The sequence below is a fragment of the Knufia obscura genome, assembly GCF_036327395.1.
Source record: "Knufia obscura strain CCFEE 5817 isolate CBS 148926 chromosome Unknown scaffold_10, whole genome shotgun sequence".
Taxonomy (NCBI): domain Eukaryota; kingdom Fungi; phylum Ascomycota; class Eurotiomycetes; order Chaetothyriales; family Trichomeriaceae; genus Knufia; species Knufia obscura.
In genome coordinates, this window is record NW_027042696.1 from 324111 (window position 1) to 341311 (window position 17201).

Here is a 17201-nt window from a genome sequence, read left to right on the forward strand (position 1 = left end):
CATCTTTGACAATGTGACCGCCCAAGGATCACATGGACGATAACGCATGGATACTCGTGGCAGATCGCATGCTTTAGCGAATATGTTGTGAAGCATCAGATGCAAAATGACGAGCATTGGCCAGCTGCATGTCGAGGATTTGCACTAACATTGGCCCATGCGTAGAGTGGGTCTGCTCTTGGCACCGGTCCATCGTGGGGGCTTTTGGGGGTTATCTCGAATACGAAGCCTACCACTTGTCCAGCGTTCGCCCACTTGCACACGCTGCGTGACTGCTAAAGACTCGTAGTTGCATCGACCATAGCCTGTGGACAAGATCGACCGGAAACCTGAACATTCAATCTGTTGTTGTATTCGTCAAAACCGTAGTCTGTATCTCTATATCCGACGCCAGAGACATGCTCACTGCCGCTATCTGGTCCCTACATGCCATGAAATGCGCCTAGATATGCATATATGCCCCAAATACTCCAGATCCTTTCCCAATGCTTACTACCAGGCCGATCCCTGCCGGAAAACAACTCCAAGCTACCAAACAACTCACACTCGCTTCGCGCCGAACAATCCTAACCCGAGACAAGTATCACCTTCCTTCCCGCCGCCACTCTCAAGCATTTCCCACTGTTTGGGCCTGAAATCACCCAAGCTGCCCTTTGTTTCGTGCATCATGACCAAGCCATGGCCAGCAGTATTATTTATCGCAGCGCAAGAAGCCATGCTCCCCACTAACCACATTATCCGTTCATCTCGTAATCTGTCTTTCATTATTCGTGTACATAGGATCCTGGCTTCGTCTGAAAGATTGTCCGCCAGTCTCGCGGCCATATCTAAAGTGAAGCTGATGCAATCTCTGATCTTGCTCTTGGAGTGATCATCGCAATTCGATAGTAACAGCTGCCCAAGTGACGGTTGAGTTGCAATGCTGGCGAGGAGAGCGACCAGCTTGATTTGCTCGTTCTGGCTTGCTTTGGAGAGTGTCGCGCCACTAGCTGTAGCGAAGGACTCGGCCCTAGTGCTAGTGACCCTTAGAAACATGGTCAGGTAGTCCAGAACACCGAGAATGTTGTCCTTGTACCGATTGTCCCAGTGTGGAGGCGGCAATGCATTTTGGAGACTCTGAAATGCTGGTGAGATGGGCGACGAAGGGTTAGCCACGGCGTTCAAGCTGGGAGTTGCATCGGTCTTGGCTCCGAGCATCTTGGCGATAATAGTCAGCTTCTCGATAAGCATACCATTACTATCAGATGCCACACTACCGGAATGAGCAGGTCCAAGGGAGGCGAGCTTGCTCAAGGCCTCCAGACTTTTTGACCTCTCCTCGGGTGTGGACTGAAGTGACTGGTTGACAGATTTTGCGAAGAAGAACTTCGGTAGGCTGTTATAGAACTGTTCCTCAGCCCGAGCTCTGATTTGATCCCGGACCGCAGCTGGCATCGCACCGAGCAAGGCTTGAATGATTTCAGGCTCCATGCTCTCGTCACCGATATTGAGTTGCAGTCCACGAAAGATGCTTGAAGCCTTGCCGTCTGTCTCATCACTCTCGGTCCCTTTATCGCCGCTGAGCTCTGGTATGCGAAGACTGCAAAATGCTACTGAGAGCCAATTGACGCGGGACATCAACTTGTCTAACACACCACGATGAGCTGCCGAGATGCTCAGCAGTTGGTCCACAATTACTGGTAAGCGCTTCGCTGCGGGAATCGACAGCGACATCAGCTTCTTCTGGTCGCTAAGCACTTCAGGCAGAAGTGAAGCACAAGCCTCAAGCACAACTTGACCGCTACCGGCATGTGTCAACAGCAGATCAAGAGCGCGTGCAGAATCCGTCATCATGAGGCGCCGTGCTGCAATTCTGACACCGTACCCTTGTTGTGGCCGATCATTGTCCGGGTCGTGCGGTAGCATGGCGGTGGCAACGATGCTTCTTATTCCGTCCCTGCATTTCGATGCCGCTGGTGCCTGGTTTGACAAATCCAGAAGTGTCTCGATGTTAATGCAGCGAGTATACAGTAGCTCCATCACGATCCCTCGATGCAGCTGTGACCATGCAGCAGAGAACACTCGTGCCAGCCACTTCTTGATCAATGCATCACATTGTGCATGTCGGAATAACCTCAACCTCGCAAGTAGCTGACAAAGTGTGAATGTGCTCTGACCATTCTCGCCATCATTTTTCGTAATTCGCCCTACCAGGACCGTGAAGAGCGAGGTCATAGTTTGCTCACTCATGTTGGGTTCGCCAAGAAGGATTGCCTCGAAGTCGTCCGTGAACGTTGCTCCTGCTTGCTGCAAAGATTCTGCCACACCGTCACTGAATGGTGAACACGCGGCAAGTGCTCTCCCGCGATCACCTCGAATCAGATCCTGCTGCAATGCTCGCACAGGGGTTATCTGACATGGGAAGTGCTGACATAAATCGATCAGTGCCGTCGTAAATAGTAGTATGCAAGGCCTCATGCCACGCAAAGCAATGTATGCTTGCCCGTAAAGCTTGTGCAATGGCTCTAGTGCACCGATGGCGGAAAGTGTTGATGCATTGCAATGGATTGTGTCAATCAAAGCAGCCAGAATTGCTTCCTGCTTGCTGTTCGACAGTACATGCAGCACATCAGCAAGTACTGCAATATCACCAAGCGCTTCAAGGACATCTCGTAAGATGAGAAATTGACCCAAAGTGAATGGTTTGCTCCCAGGTAATGGCGGTTTCCCTGGTACTTCCACCATGGCCAGTTTCGATAGCTGTCCTGCCTCTGAACGTATCCATCTAGAGATTTCGAACTTCATCGACCAGTCGAGATCTCGCATTTCCTCAAATTTGAGCTGCACGACATGTGCGCTTGAAGGGTTCAGTTGTGCTTCGTGCATCGCGCGCTGAATAGCAGCAAGAACATTTTGAGTCGTGGTATTTCCAACCGCCACGATTCCGAGCTGAGTCTTGAGAAGGTGACTCCTGAGATTAACCATATGTCCTTCACCATCCGCTAAGCACAAATCCCGCAGAAGTGTCGAACAAGTCTGCTCCGACACATTAAGCTCAGTCGTTCCACGTATACTCAAGGTTTGCAAAAATCTGCTCTTGGAGAAAGTCTGACTCCTAGACAGCTCCGCGAATAAGTGTCGATAAGCATCCATATCTAACATGGAAGGATCATGGTCCTGACTGAAGAAGGTAAGAAGTTTCGTGTCGATGTCAAAGCCCGCGCGGTACCATCTCCGTAGCAAGCGAGCTGTAAGGTAGATCCGTGCCTTGCCGCCTCGAAATCTTGAAGTTGCCCACCCTATGCACATCTGGCTCAACTTATCATGATCCGGACATAATCTCGATAGATTGTCGGATAGCTGATTGATGTCGAACGGCGGAGAAGCGTTGTCGAGCACTTCGAAGACGTTTCTGTCGTTGTTCGTTTCTCCGTCCTCTTTGAGATCCAATCCCAGTAATCGTTCATTGCGCTTTTCAATATGCTCGAACAATCGTCGTTCCGGCTCGTTGTCCAGATTCATGCAAGACCGCAGTGCATCCCGATTTTGCTGCCACTGGTCTGGCATCAGGAAACATGCTGGCCTGAAGTTTGCCAAACCCTGAATTGCAGACCTCAGTTTCTCTCCAATCAAGCTTTTTGTTGCGCCCATGGCGAGAAGCTCTTTGAACCTCGACATAAATGCTCCTGCCGTATTCCTCGCTCGTTTCCGGAACCTCATCAAATCCAGCCGGAATAGCTGCACCAAAGGTAGCCAAGCACCAACTAGTCCCAGCTTACAGTCGGCAAAGTTCTTAACCGTCCAGTCCAGAAAGTGGTCTCGGTCCAGCAAATTCTCCTGGTACATCCTGGTACACATTTGGAGGCAGTATCTGAAATTCTCCAACCACCTCTCAGAACCACACTGCCCAATGGCGTTGTCCAGAAACTGTTCGATGTTCGTCGTCCAGTCTTTCAACCACTTGATCTCAGCACCGGCTGCTACATTGGGGTTGACACCTTTTCGCTTCAACGTCCGGATTTCATTTGCGCCCACACACTTCACGAACCAGATCGCTCGATTTACAGGCACACTGTTGGCAAGACACTGGTCGAGCAGAGAAGTACCCCTGATGCCTTGCGGAATAGTCCTGCTGAGCCGCCGTAGAGGAACATCACCATCTGCCAAATCAGCTATCCAAGATCGGCGTTTGGCTTCGGTCAAGGTAACCCGTGGGGGAGGTCGGAACGTCGAAGCAGAAGTCAAAGCGCCACGTTTTGCTTTCTGTCCCAGTACAAGCGAGAAGAGGGCTGATAGGCTTTCTAGGCCAGACCGATGCTTGAACGCATTGTAGAGGGGCGCCTTGGCTGTATTCAATTCTCTTTCTGGCGGGTGTGGTGCTCGGTCCCAGTAGCCATTTTTCACGTTCGATTCGTTGATGACATCTTCGGCGTGTTTTCCGGTCCACGGGAAGTAGTCTGCAGGCTTCTTTGATTCTAGAACCGGGGCGGTCGAAGGACATCTTAGAGAGTCAGGCGTGTTCGGTACAGGAACGTCTGCTCGGTACCTGCAGGATGTTCTGACTCTGCCCGGCAGTTGTTCAGCTGGTTGGCCCAAGCCAAACGGCGCTTTTGGGAGTGGTAGAGAACCATTGAAACCTGTATCACTGGGAGTTGAAGTGCTTGTTCCTCCGGACAGCGCAGTAAGCCAGTCAACGCCTAGATACTTCGCAGTCTCTACTTGCGAAGCAGGACCTGGTTCTCGCTCCTCGGCGTTTGCTGCAGGCCCGGACGCGGGACTCGAACCTTGACTGCTGACCTTCCTCCTCTTTGCTGGCCTATTGTCCACATCCGACGTCATCAACACACTGTGAGTAACATGGCGGACTGGAGCTGCTGGCCGAGACGTTGGCAACGAGGGGTAGCTTCGCTGCCGAGCGAGACCAGACAGAAAAGAGGCAGGAGGAGGCGGCCGAGGCTGCGCCGGAGGGTTCGAGGTCATGACCGGAACATGACGGCGGATGTCCTCGATTTGAGAACGATACTGCTGAAGTTGGGTCTGTGCCTGGCTCCGGCCGTATGGACTATGCTCTATTGTTGAAGCCAGAATCCTAGGATGACCAATGGCCGGTGGTGGTTATCGAAGGTCTCTGGGGGTATTTGTTCGGTCTGGTCGGGCATTCGTTCGGCTTATCGAGGGCTTGTAAACGGGTCTAAACGTTGATTGCTGAGAGTTGATATCGAAAAGTAGGGTAATGGGTTTGGTTGTAGCTTTTAGTCACACAGTAAGGAGGTTGTCTGGCACCTGACGTGATTCCTGTGAGGTTGCATATGGACGTGCGATAGTGTGGTTGCACAAGGTGAATTGGAGATATGGTAATTGTGATACGAGTAACCGAGAGCACGGACTCGCCAGGTAAAGGCGGCACTCCAGGCCAGGCCGGGGCAAGCAGAAGCAAATGCATCACTAATACTAGAGTCCACTTTAGCTGAGAATGGCTGGCTAAGCTAATTATGCACGCCGAAATGCGACGCCAGATCCAGAACCCAGCCAGCCGCGGCCGGTGTCCGTGGCAAGGGTGGGAAAGGATGATTCGGGCCAGCATTATTAAGGTATCATAAGAGGGTCACGTTATCGCCATGTTCGGCGAGTTATCAAGCGCCATTTGGCCATCTGCAAGTTTGACTCGTTCAGTGATAAGTGCCAGCTCGTCTGATGAGGGCACCAGTGACATCCTCAATCCTTCCAGGATTAGGCAGGAGAATCCGCGCTCAGCTGAGCCTACCAAGTTAGAATACCTAGTTACCAACCGGGTAATTGGCACGTTTCGATATAGAGCGGCAGACTTATGAACTTCACTTCCTCGAATCGAGCCTGAAGGTGGGTTGGTGGGTTAGTAAGTTGGGCGATTTGTGATACTCGTACAGACTCGAGGACAAATCAGCCGGTGGTTACATCTAGATAAAATCATGATAAGCTGCCGTTCGATAATCCTTTGAGTTTCATCATGGCTCTTCGCCTCCTTAGAACAATCGAATGCCTTCTTAGTACCATTGGACCTTCAGGTTATGGCTGGCCTCACGGTCGTTTAAGACAACGGCGATTCCCTAATCGGGAGCATGCTGACTGAATTAGACAGGGTCCAAGATGGAGCCGAGGCCTTTACAGTACACAATAATGATTAGGAAGGTAGCATAGGAAAGAGTTACTGGCACGACGCTTTTCAGTTGGATGATATACAATTGTGGTAGGTTCGCACAGAGGCCTGATCGGACACTTATCATGCCTGTTACTACTATAAAGCAGTTCATAGGGTCGTGAAGGTGAATTGCCTAGGTAGGTAGCCGAGATGCAACTTCTCCAAGAACTCAAGACTTTCAGCCTCGACGCCTCGGCTGTTGCATAAACCAGCCTATCCTCGTGTTGCCTGTGTTGCTTGCCGTTCATATACTTGGCTCAGCCGCCCTGATCACTTGTGCGAAGCTCGCCCTTTCCCCTTGCTGCCTAGCAACGGAGCTGTGTCCGAGTCTCGTGCTTGCTCTTTGGATACTCGTTCGCCTTTACTTCTGGCCAGCTGCTTAGTTGTGCTCTCTCGACGCCACGCAACGTCATGCATTGCCGAGCTGCGTCTGCGAATGTGACTGCTTGATCCGACCATACTGCCAAGGCCAGGACGGCGTTTTGGGGGAGAAGCACTCAACGTTGTGTCGGCGTCCTTTCCGCTGTGACTGACTCTTGTCGTACATGGGCTCGCGGCTCCCGGCAGGCGTGATGGACTCATAGCTGCGCTTGTTCTGCGACTGGTAGTGTTTGACAAGGGTGGGAAGAAGTCGATCGTGAATGTCGAAGCTTTTCTGCCTCCGTTACCGGCTAGCGTCTGCTGCTCTGGCTCGTCAACTGTGATGCTGCATACTGTAGATCTTCGCTTGCGACCAGTGCGAGACCTAGGCAGGTCTCCCATGCCTGCTTTATGCAATAGGCGAGGGAACAATTGTTCGAGCTTGTCTGGCGTCAAAGCTTGTGCGTACTTCTGCTTCGCTGAGCTCAGTGATGCTCGAGTGGACGAGCCCATCGATTTGTCAGATGGTCTCCTTGAGCTTGTATCACTCCGTGCCAGCTGGGATTCAAGCTTCACAACTGCCATTGACACCCTTCGATCAGGGACCGATGGTCCAGAAGAGTCCTGGGTGGATGTTAGGCTGTCGTTGTCATCCCAAATGACTTCGTAATTGGTCTCACCCGAAATGTACCTGGCTGAGCAACGACGTGATGACGGCTTGACAGGACGATAACCGGGATTGATGAAGCTTGATTCTACCGTTGTCTCTGTACACACCGTTGCTGCAGGGTATGTGGATACAGGGTGTGCAGCGCCACTACCGACAGAACTGTTTCTGGAGCTCTTTGCGTCTGCGAACAGCGGCGCCGCCATATCAGATAGGTTCGACATGGTGAACGTGGACACAAGATACGACAGCAATCCATTGCTTTCGTTGCCGAATTTCGGTTCTGGGAAGAAGGTCAGTTCGTTCCTTTTCGGTGACTTATTCGTCGTTGCTCGTCGAAGAGTAATCATGGCGGGACTCTCGACTCTGTCGCTCAGCGTAGCTTGCTTGACAGTAGACTTGAGTGGAGTGAAGCCTCGAGTCGCTGCAGATTTCGACGACAAGGTCCATCGACGACTTCGATTGCCTGTGCCGTCCTCGGATGGAGGAGTGCCTGCCTTTACCGAGCCCGGTGACACAGACCCCGAGTCGGGACGAGCTATGAGGCCCAGCGAGTGGCTCCGAACCTTATCGATGCGTCCCATGGTGTCCAGCGTCGGAACTTCACTGCTAGATGCCCGAGCCTGCTGAGGTCGCTTTTGTTGTTCCTTGCTCTTGGTTTTTGCACATGTACGCTTCCCCTTCCTCATGTTGAGGCTCACGTTGTCGTCTGTTGCAGCCCGATATGGCACATCATCTGCACTCAGAGGAGTTATAGGAGGCGTCAACAGGGTGGATTTGATGCTGGTGCCGCCGCCGGTAGGTCTGACACTGACCGCAGGAGGAAATGGGTAAGACATGCTGAAAACTTTGGAGTGCTCCCAATAATGATATGATCGTGGTAATGATGCTTGGTGGTCAAGTACTAGATGAGCAGCGATGGTCATATGCAGAGATAAGTTTCTGACATCTACTTACTCGATGAACGGCAGGTGCCTTGTTGGCAGGTGCAGGAAGGGACATTCGTGAACGGCTTCCTTACCTCGATCTCACGCCGCAGTACCAATTTAATAAGGAAGCCACGACTTCATTCTAAGCCAACTTCCTTACGCGGCCAGTTGATAACATCAGACCAGCTTTCATCAAGCAAAGATGACGCATCCTTGACGAGTCGATAAGACCAACCCTTGGCCCACCATAAATGATCAAGGCACTTGAAGCATGCCGCCCAGTGGATAAAAAGAGCGATTGCAATCGGATCTCTTTGGCGAACCAGATCAATGTAGGCTAACTCTGCCGTGACTGGCCAAGCAAATACCTGTTGATCGTGTTCGAGCACAGTGCGAGCTCGGGAGACTTTCTGTAGAGCATCGAGACGCTCGAGGTAGATCTCGGTGCGCTCTCTCACCGCATTGCCCGGATATTCAGCCTTGACAGCGCTCGCACTCATCATTCTGTGTCGCAGTTTTTGAAATGAAGCTTCCACTTCTGGTGAATTCGGGGGTAACTCATTCTCTTTCGGCGGCTTCAAGAGAGGGTCAATGTCACCTCCGCTGAGCCAGTGTATGGTCTGCTTGACAACAGCATTAATACCCTGAACCAGTGTCAGGATCTCCATAAAATCCGTTGGCTCGTTCTCAGATGTCTTCGCCATCTGTGGCAGGAAACTTGGAGAACTATTTAGCTTGACAGCATTCAGGGCTTCTGGTAGTCTTTTCGAGCCAAACAGCCAGATCGTCAACAGAGCAGAGAGAGTAAAGAGTGCAACGGCATTATCTTCACTTGGACTGCTCAAGGCTGGAATATATCCTGCTAAGGCAGCATTTTGGTAGGAGAAAGCGACTTTGATATAGGCTGCGTGTTTCTCAGAATCCTCGGCGTGATGCGTGGCTTTGTGTAAAGCGGCAGTGGCCATTAGGGCGTGAAGCAAGAAGCTATGTTTCAAGCCTTCTTGGAAGATGACATCTCTCCATACTAGATGAGCGGTCAACTTCGAAGTCATGGTCATGTAGGTCTGAGTCGAGTAGTAGTGTATCAATTCGAGGTCAAGAGGGCTGAAGGTTTGCTGCTGTGATGAGGCAGGGCTTGAAAGATGGTCACTCAAAGATCCTGGAGTTGGTGCATTGCTGCTACTCTGGTTCTGATAGGCGGCAGGTGGCGCAAGACTGGTGGTCGACTGTTCATGCAGGCCATTGGTCACCGGAGCACTGTAGGCACCCGAAGCATTTTCCAGGAAGGAGCACGGCATCTGCCGGCGAGCGCAGCGTTGACATTGCGGCGTGGTCTCATCGCACTGCAGGCGACAATATCAGTATGAGCTTCGAAAGGCCGGTGTAGAGCAAGAATTCCTCACCTTCACGCGGCGCTGTTTGCACTGAAAACAGCCGTGATGAGACTTGGTGTGAGATCTTCGGGACGGCATGTCATGCGCAGTGTTTCTGTAGGACAAATCGAGTCATTACGAGTGTCGATGTCGTGATCGAAAGCGCGTAGACATTCGGATTATGTTGGCAATGTCTACTTGCCAATGCGCATATTCAACTTCTTGAGGATAGCCAACGATCGTTCTAGACAACGACAAGACTCGATGGATGATCTCGTTCGCCTCTGTCGTTCTGACTCGGCTAAGCTTAGCCTGGCGCACGGCTGAAGAAGCCCAAAGCGGCTTAGTACAGACGCGCCGCTATCGCGTGGGAGCAAGGACAAAAAGAATGTAGTGACCATGCGTCTTCTACGAAACCTAACGGTCCTTTCTATATTCATATCTATCAAAAATCGAGCTGTACACTTCTAAAAGTCAAATTCCAGGTTACCCGCTAAGCATAAAAGGCCATCGCCGCTCGCTTCCAAAGATCCCTCGGGGATACCGACAACGCGGTGTGCTAATCTGAAGCTTCAGCTGTGGATAGGGTGGTAGGGTTCTTCTTCTTCGCGAATTTCCTCATAGGTGCAAAGAAGATGCCCGGGTGAAATATGGTCATGGCGAACACGGCAAGAAGTATCATCCTGTGACACCGTTAGAATGAAGGTCATGTCAGCCTGAGAAATGCTGGACTTACATTCCATCCAGCAGCAAAAATTCGGTCTCTTTCTGCATCAAAGGGTTACCCCAACCCCCTGCCATCTCTGGGATACTGTTCGCATCCGTCAGTTCTGCATGTCAAGAGCCGCGTAAGGGCTGCTGAGCTTACCGATAAATGGAACGAATGAGCACAGTAATATAAGCGAAAATGATTGCGAAACAGAACAGTTTGAAATTTCTGTGTTTCTTCACGTCGCTCAGTTCCGCTTCGTAAGCAGTCTTGTCAGGCTTCTCCTGTGAGCTCAAGCTTGGCTTTGATTTCAGGAATCGAATGAAGAAGTCTGCGGCGAGCACGCCACAAACAGCCATCGTTGCGACCTGGAAGGAGATACCAGCAACGATCAACCCGTTGCCGGCATCAAGTAGTTTTGGATCGTTTGAATCGCCTGCACTGGCCGCCACACCGCCACCGATTGCTTGTAAGACGATCGAACCAAAGTCGCAGCCAACGAAGATCCAAGGGTAGAGGCGTGGCTTCAGCCTCGAATACTGTGGCCCACAGTACATGACCAGGTGCTTCAGAGTCAGGTAAATGCTTCCGGCGATGAAGCTAGGTGCAAGAACGAGACAACAGATTTGCATCTAGACGCATTATTACTCGACGCCTGTGGCCCTATGCGGATGTGCTTACCTGGAAACCGCCACTGTTCCATGGATTGTTGTGCATCAAAATCCGACCAACATAGCCAACAAATTCACCAAACGCTCCAACCCCGAGGAATGCTGTATACGACCATGTCTTTCGTCGGATGCCGATAACCAAAGATATTATGAGTAAGAGACCAAATGCTGCAGTGAAAAATGCGTTCGCCGGAAGATCAGGAAAGTAGCCATATGTCGTTGCCTCGACTGGACATTGTGCTGTAACCTCTTCGCAGGTGTTGTAAGAAGGATAGAATTGTTCTTCTGACATTATTATTGTTGGTGTCTGCTGTCGAAAAAGAAATTTGGAAACGAAGCGAAATATTCTACAGAGGTATGTGCTGAGATGTCGCTTATTACTGAATTGAACCGAGTTGAACCGGCTGAACTAAAAGGTAAGCGAGAGTCTGGTCGGTCTCGGGTCGTCTATGTGTGTGTATTCATGCAAAGAGACAGAACTTGATTAACCGATATCATCGCATTCAGATAAGCTCGCTGAACTGCCGGAAGCACAAAAAACCGCGGTAGCATAACGCTTCATTTGGGAGAAAGTCCATGAGAGCTCGGAAGCGAGGGTGGCCATTCTCAAGAGAGATACGAGCCAAGTGGTGGATACAAAATTCCATGGTCTTTTAATAGCCGAAACAAGTAAGAATCACGAATATCAAGCCACTAAATCCATCTGTTCCGGCCTTAGCTTGGCATTAACCTTCGAGAATGCACATGTGCACGTGGGTGAGCACCGAGAGCCTGGAATTGTTCTTAAAGAGACTCTGTTAGTAAACTTAGAGACTCGCGCGTGATTTCGTATTTGAACGTCGATTGTAACGGTTACTCTGCGTTCTGAGTGGCATAAAACCATTCACCGTGCGTGTGCCGTCGTGCAAGCTCTTGGCCTGCCTGGACATGTGGAATCTTTGCATGTTCCACGTCGTCTTCATAGATGCTGTCGCATCAGATCTTGACATCCAACTGGTAGCCATTGCCCTTTTCCAATGACCTCTTCCATGCATCTCGAGCTTTGCACCTATCGTACCAAGATTTGAGGTTCGGGTATGTGCTTAGTAAATCGTTACTATCAGCCATTGTGCTAAAATCTACGTTCCACAACATCAAGAAGTCGACCCTTGTAGGGTTCTCCGTGTTCAGGAAGTAGTTCTTGCTCTGTATTGCTTCGTCCAGGTAAGCCAACATGATGTGGATTTCCTTCGTCAGAAAAGCTTTGTTGACCATAGCGCTGATGCCGCCCATCAACGGACGAACGAAAAAAGGTGATAGTTCTCGAGCAGCTTTGAAGACCATTTGTATCATCAGAATTGGGTAAAGTGAGTTGGCACGGAAGGAGATCAGCTCCTCTTCGCGAATGATATCATTTTCGCTCTCATCCGGATTGAGTTTGAATTTGCCAGTAGTATCGTATTTGTCGATGAGGTACTTCGAGATTGCCGAGCGCTCGATAATGACTCGGCCTTCTGGCGTAATGAGCTGCGGGCTTTTGCCTAATGAGTGACTCTCTTTGAGGCCTTCCGGCGCGCGGCCCTTGTTCGCACCAGAGGTTTCGCGCTCGAAAAGATTGAGGTTGTATTCAATACCTAGTTCCTCCAGAAGCCACAAAATGGTTTGCGATTGTGAATTCTGGCATGTCTGTTAGTCCTCGGGCACGGTGCTCTTCGCGGGGAGGGTGCTGTGTCCGTTGTCGACGCTTTGTATAGCGACGCACTTACATTGAGGTGTTGAAGCGTTGGCTTTCCTTCTGCCATGGTTGCTGTCAGTGAGACTATTCCTAACGGTTATCTGAAGGTTAGCATCAAGACAAGCACACTATGATCGATCAAGGCGGCCGGTCTCAAAGCACAAATTCGGGAAAGTCGAGCGGCCACATTGATTGACCGGGGTGTCACCAGGACTGTCCTGTTGATCATGACAGTTCGATGCCACGAGTGTGCGAGCATGTTGTCGTTAGTGCAGACACGAAGCCAATACGATAATCTTGCTCCGATGTTATTTTCTTGTTAGGTAGACGAAAGGAAAGTTGCACCAGAACTGAGCAACCTGTAAGGCGGGCTTGTAAGCAAGGCTGTGAAGTACATACACGAGGCTGCGAACCGGATTAATGTGAATGGAAGTAGCGACCGTGTCTGCGATACCCAGGGCTCGATAGTAACACTGTGTCACAAGAGCAAATGTGTTTTATGATTTTATGAGAAGGCAAAACGGGTTTGATGATCATGTACAAAGCGCACACATGAGCCTACTGCTATATTGAGCAGTGTTTTCACCACGAGCCCTTGCTTGTCCCACAAACTAGTACTGCCCGGCAGGGGACCTATCCTCCAAGATGAGGCTGGATGTAAAGGTGGGAGTCTGGCTGTCGGACACTTAGGAGCCACGATGGGACTGACATGACCTGTAGCGCCAGCTTTTTGCGCGCTCTGAGCGCGTGAAGGGCATCGACTTTCACCCCACAGAGCCATGGATTCTCACAACACTATACAGCGGCCATGCCTACATCTGGTCATATGAGACCCAGGCCATTGTCAAGACCTTCGAACTCACCGACGTTCCTGTACGGGCCGGTCGATTTATTGCAAGGAAGAACTGGATAGTCTGTGGTTCAGACGATTTCCAGCTTAGAGTCTACAACTACAATACCTCCGAGAAGATCACCTCATTCGAAGCACATCCAGATTACATCCGGTCAATAGTGGTACATCCAACACAACCGTTCGTCCTTACCGCCTCCGATGACATGACCATTAAACTGTGGGACTGGGACAAGGGCTGGAAATGTGTGCAGGTATTCGAAGGTCACTCACACTATGTCATGGGCCTGGCCATAAATCAGAAAGACACAAACACTTTTGCTTCAGCATGCTTGGATAGGACGGTGAAGATCTGGAGTCTGGGGTCCAGTCATGCGAATCAGACCCTTGAAGCACACGAAGCGAAGGGTGTCAACCACGTGGACTACTACCCACAGGCTGACAAGCCGTATATCCTCACCACATCGGACGACAAGACCGTGAAAGTGTGGGATTACACCACGAAAGCCCTCATAGCTACTTTAGAAGGCCACACCAGCAATGTGTCCTTCGCCTGCTACCACCCAGAACTGCCCGTGATAATATCAGGCTCAGAAGATGGCACAATCAAGATATGGCATGCGAACACATACAGACTGGAGCAGTCTTTGAGCTATGGTCTAGAAAGAGCCTGGTGTGTCAGTTATCAAAGAGGCAGGCAAGGCATTGCCATGGGTTTCGATGACGGCGCAGTCGTGGTTAAGATGGGCCGTGAAGAGCCTGCAGTATCAATGCATGAAGGCAAGATGGTTTGGGCTCGACACAACGAGGTTGTCTCAGCCATCATCAAAGGGGACGTCTCTATCAAGGACGGTCAGCCCCTAACATTACCAACAAAAGATCTCGGATCCTGCGAGATATACCCTCAGACACTTTCACATTCGCCGAATGGCAGATTTGTTGCTGTCTGTGGTGATGGTGAATTTATTATCTACACAGCTATCGCCTGGAGGAATCAAGCTTTCGGCTCAGCACTTGACTTTGCCTGGGGATCGAAGGACAACAACAATGATTATGCTATCCGAGAATCAGCCACAAGCGTCAAAATATTCAGGAAAATGAAGGAGGTACCAGGTGGTCTCGATGTTGGCTTTCAGGCTGAAGGCTTGAGTGGTGGAGTCTTGCTTGGGGTCAAAGGTCAAGGAGGTATTGGTCTGTTTGACTGGGCAACAGGAAATCTCGTCAGAAGAATTGAGGTCGAGCCCCGTGAGGTCTACTGGTCTGAGTCAGGAGAACTTGTCGCCCTTGCCTGCTCCGACACCACATATGTTCTCAGATTCAGCAGAGAAGCATATCTAGAGGGACTCAACGCAGGGCTTGCCGACGAAGATGGTGTCGAGGCTGCTTTTGAAGTTGTCACTGACATCAATGAGAGCATTATGACTGGTGAGTGGGTGGGCGACTGCTTCATTTACACGAATTCGACGAATCGACTCAACTACCTGGTTGGAGAGCAGACATACACAATTTCGCATTTCGACCAGCCGATGTATCTCTTAGGCTATCTGCAAAGAGATGGCAGACTGTACCTCTGCGACAAAGATGTACAAGTTATCTCGTTTGCGCTATCTCTGAATGTCGTCGAGTATCAGACATTGGTGCTGAGAGGTGAGATCGATGCAGCGCAGGGTCTGCTTTCAGATATCCCTGAGGCCGAGATGAACAAGATCGCGCGATTTCTGGAAGGACAAGGCTACAAGGAAATGGCACTGGAGGTTGCTACGGACTCGGAGCACAGGTTTGAGCTAGCATTGGGCCTGAACAACCTCGAAGTTGCTCTTGAGCTGGCCAGAACCTCAGATCAAGAGCACAAATGGAAGACTGTTGGCGACGCAGCAATGGCTGGCTGGGACGTCAAGCTAGCCCAGGAATGTTTTACGCATGCCAAGGATCTGGGCAGCTTGCTTTTGCTTTATTCAAGTTCAGGTGACAAGGCTGGTCTCAAGTCATTGGCCGCTCAGGCCGAGGAGGGTGGCAGCAACAACATTGCATTTTCAAGCTTATGGTTAAGCGGAGACATTGATGCAGCGATTGATCTGCTGGTGCGGACAGGCAGGATCAGCGAAGCAGTGCTGTTCAGCCAAACATACAAGCCAAGCAAGACTACAGGTCTGGTCAAGCAGTGGAAGGAGAGCTTGGATAAACAGGGCAAATCGAAGGTAGCGAAACTGATTGCTGTGCCTGGTGAGGATGAGGATCTCTTCCCGGAGTGGGACGAGTATATCAAGCTTGAAAATGATGGGCCGCAGGAGACACTAATCGACGTTGACGGCTCAGCAGAGGAGGCGGAGGCAGGTGAAGTCAACGGCGAGTCTGCTGAAGCTGATGTGGATGCATCAGAAGAGGTTGAGGCTTGAACTGATGTTTAACGATGAACGTTGTATGACTGAATTAGCTGCGTTAGGCGCACCGCCCTTGACAGCAGGCGCATGGAGGAGACTTCCAGCTCCACGTTTAGGCAAGAAGCTGCACGATGATAGAGAAAAGCTTTCGGAAGTTCATTGGCAGAAAATCGGCACAGCTTCACTTGCGATTCTCCAACCATGACGTAAACCTTGCGTAGCACCTTCCTTCGGCCTGATATATCCATGGCGGCTTCCCATTCATTCATCACACCGACAATAGCAGTACATGTTTCGACTCATAATCAGACGTGCTCACCCTCGACCTCATCAACTTAAGTCATTCACACAACCCTTGAAACCGTCATACCAAGCATCCATACCACAAATCTCCACCATGACTACCCGCGCAAGCAAACGCCAAAAGACCGAACAGAAGGATGCCTACCATCTCATCTACTGGCCCAGTATCCCCGGCCGAGGCGAACACATCCGTCTTGCTCTCGAAGAAGCAGGTGCGGAGTACACCGACACCGCACACCAAGAAGACGGCATGAAAGCCGTTACCTCGCTCAGCTCAGACCATAACAAGGGCGACAGCACTAACCCTCCAGCCTTTGCTCCTCCGGCACTCAAGCACGGAGAGTACACTATCAGTCAGACGCCGAATATCCTGATGTACCTTGGTCCACAGCTTGGATTGGTGCCTGATGTGTCTGAGGATCCAGTGGGGATCTACCACGTCAACAGTCTCACGCTTACGGCATTGGATGGACTGAGCAATGAGCCACATGATACGCACCATCCAATTGCGGTTATGGAGTATTATGAGGCGCAGAAGGAGGAAGCGAAGAAGAAGGCGAAGGATTATCGGGAGAGTAGATTGCCGAAGTTCCTTGGGTACTTCGAACGTGTGCTGTCTGGTGACGCGAGTAAAGGAGGAGAGTACCTCTATGGTGGGCAACTCACCTATGCGGATCTGGTGCTGTTCCAGACTGTGGATGGTGTGAGCTTCGCTTTTCCGAAATGTGTTGAGAAATTGAAGGGGAGTGGGAAGTATGAGAAGGTGTTCCAACACTATGAGAGGGTGAAGGGAAGAGAGAACATCAAGGCTTATTTAGGCAGTGAGAGGAGGCAGAAGTACAGTATGGGTATCTATAGGTATTATCCTGAGTTGGATGACGAGTAGGTAGGTCTGCTGCATGTGGATAGCGAACGAGCAACACTTTCACTTGTTGAATCAACATTTTCTTCATCAAACTGCGCGCTAACGCTATCCCAGGCACGCCAACTATTAACATCATTCTCTGCCTCCATCTTCATCCTGTCTTGACTTGCGTAACTCCGACCACAAGTTCTGACCTGCTGATTTGATCAGATCCGCGCTCCC

At 50.7% G+C, this 17201-nt stretch overlaps 7 protein-coding genes across 7 annotated transcripts; 2 read left to right on the forward strand and 5 right to left on the reverse strand.

The window, feature by feature from the left end:
• Nucleotides 1-540: 540 nt before the first annotated feature.
• SRB8 (RNA polymerase II mediator complex subunit) lies at nucleotides 541-4959 on the reverse strand (the record flags this gene model as incomplete). The annotated part of the gene is made up of 1 exon (XM_064876336.1): nucleotides 541-4959. One exon carries the CDS (start codon nucleotides 4957-4959, stop codon nucleotides 541-543), a length of 4419 nt encoding a protein of 1472 aa, XP_064727643.1.
• A 1468-nt stretch (nucleotides 4960-6427) lies between these two features.
• Nucleotides 6428-8023, reverse strand: PMZ80_007932 (uncharacterized protein; the record flags this gene model as incomplete). Its single annotated transcript, XM_064876337.1, has 1 exon — nucleotides 6428-8023. The coding sequence occupies one exon, from the start codon at nucleotides 8021-8023 to the stop codon at nucleotides 6428-6430; it is 1596 nt and encodes a 531-aa protein (XP_064727644.1).
• A 227-nt stretch (nucleotides 8024-8250) lies between these two features.
• Nucleotides 8251-9411, reverse strand: PMZ80_007933 (uncharacterized protein; the record flags this gene model as incomplete). The annotated part of the gene is made up of 1 exon (XM_064876338.1): nucleotides 8251-9411. One exon carries the CDS (start codon nucleotides 9409-9411, stop codon nucleotides 8251-8253), a length of 1161 nt encoding a protein of 386 aa, XP_064727645.1.
• A 634-nt stretch (nucleotides 9412-10045) lies between these two features.
• Nucleotides 10046-11158, reverse strand: PMZ80_007934 (uncharacterized protein; the record flags this gene model as incomplete). Its single annotated transcript, XM_064876339.1, has 5 exons — nucleotides 10046-10169; nucleotides 10223-10297; nucleotides 10355-10761; nucleotides 10810-10827; nucleotides 10877-11158. The coding sequence occupies 5 exons, from the start codon at nucleotides 11156-11158 to the stop codon at nucleotides 10046-10048; spliced, it is 906 nt and encodes a 301-aa protein (XP_064727646.1).
• Nucleotides 11159-11841: 683 nt separating this feature from the next.
• Nucleotides 11842-12647, reverse strand: PMZ80_007935 (uncharacterized protein; the record flags this gene model as incomplete). Its single annotated transcript, XM_064876340.1, has 2 exons — nucleotides 11842-12522; nucleotides 12612-12647. The coding sequence occupies 2 exons, from the start codon at nucleotides 12645-12647 to the stop codon at nucleotides 11842-11844; spliced, it is 717 nt and encodes a 238-aa protein (XP_064727647.1).
• Nucleotides 12648-13225: 578 nt separating this feature from the next.
• SEC27 (Coatomer subunit beta') lies at nucleotides 13226-15826 on the forward strand (the record flags this gene model as incomplete). Its single annotated transcript, XM_064876341.1, has 2 exons — nucleotides 13226-13243; nucleotides 13301-15826. The coding sequence occupies 2 exons, from the start codon at nucleotides 13226-13228 to the stop codon at nucleotides 15824-15826; spliced, it is 2544 nt and encodes an 847-aa protein (XP_064727648.1).
• Nucleotides 15827-16208: 382 nt separating this feature from the next.
• PMZ80_007937 (uncharacterized protein) lies at nucleotides 16209-17000 on the forward strand (the record flags this gene model as incomplete). The annotated part of the gene is made up of 1 exon (XM_064876342.1): nucleotides 16209-17000. The coding sequence occupies one exon, from the start codon at nucleotides 16209-16211 to the stop codon at nucleotides 16998-17000; it is 792 nt and encodes a 263-aa protein (XP_064727649.1).
• Nucleotides 17001-17201: the final 201 nt, after the last annotated feature.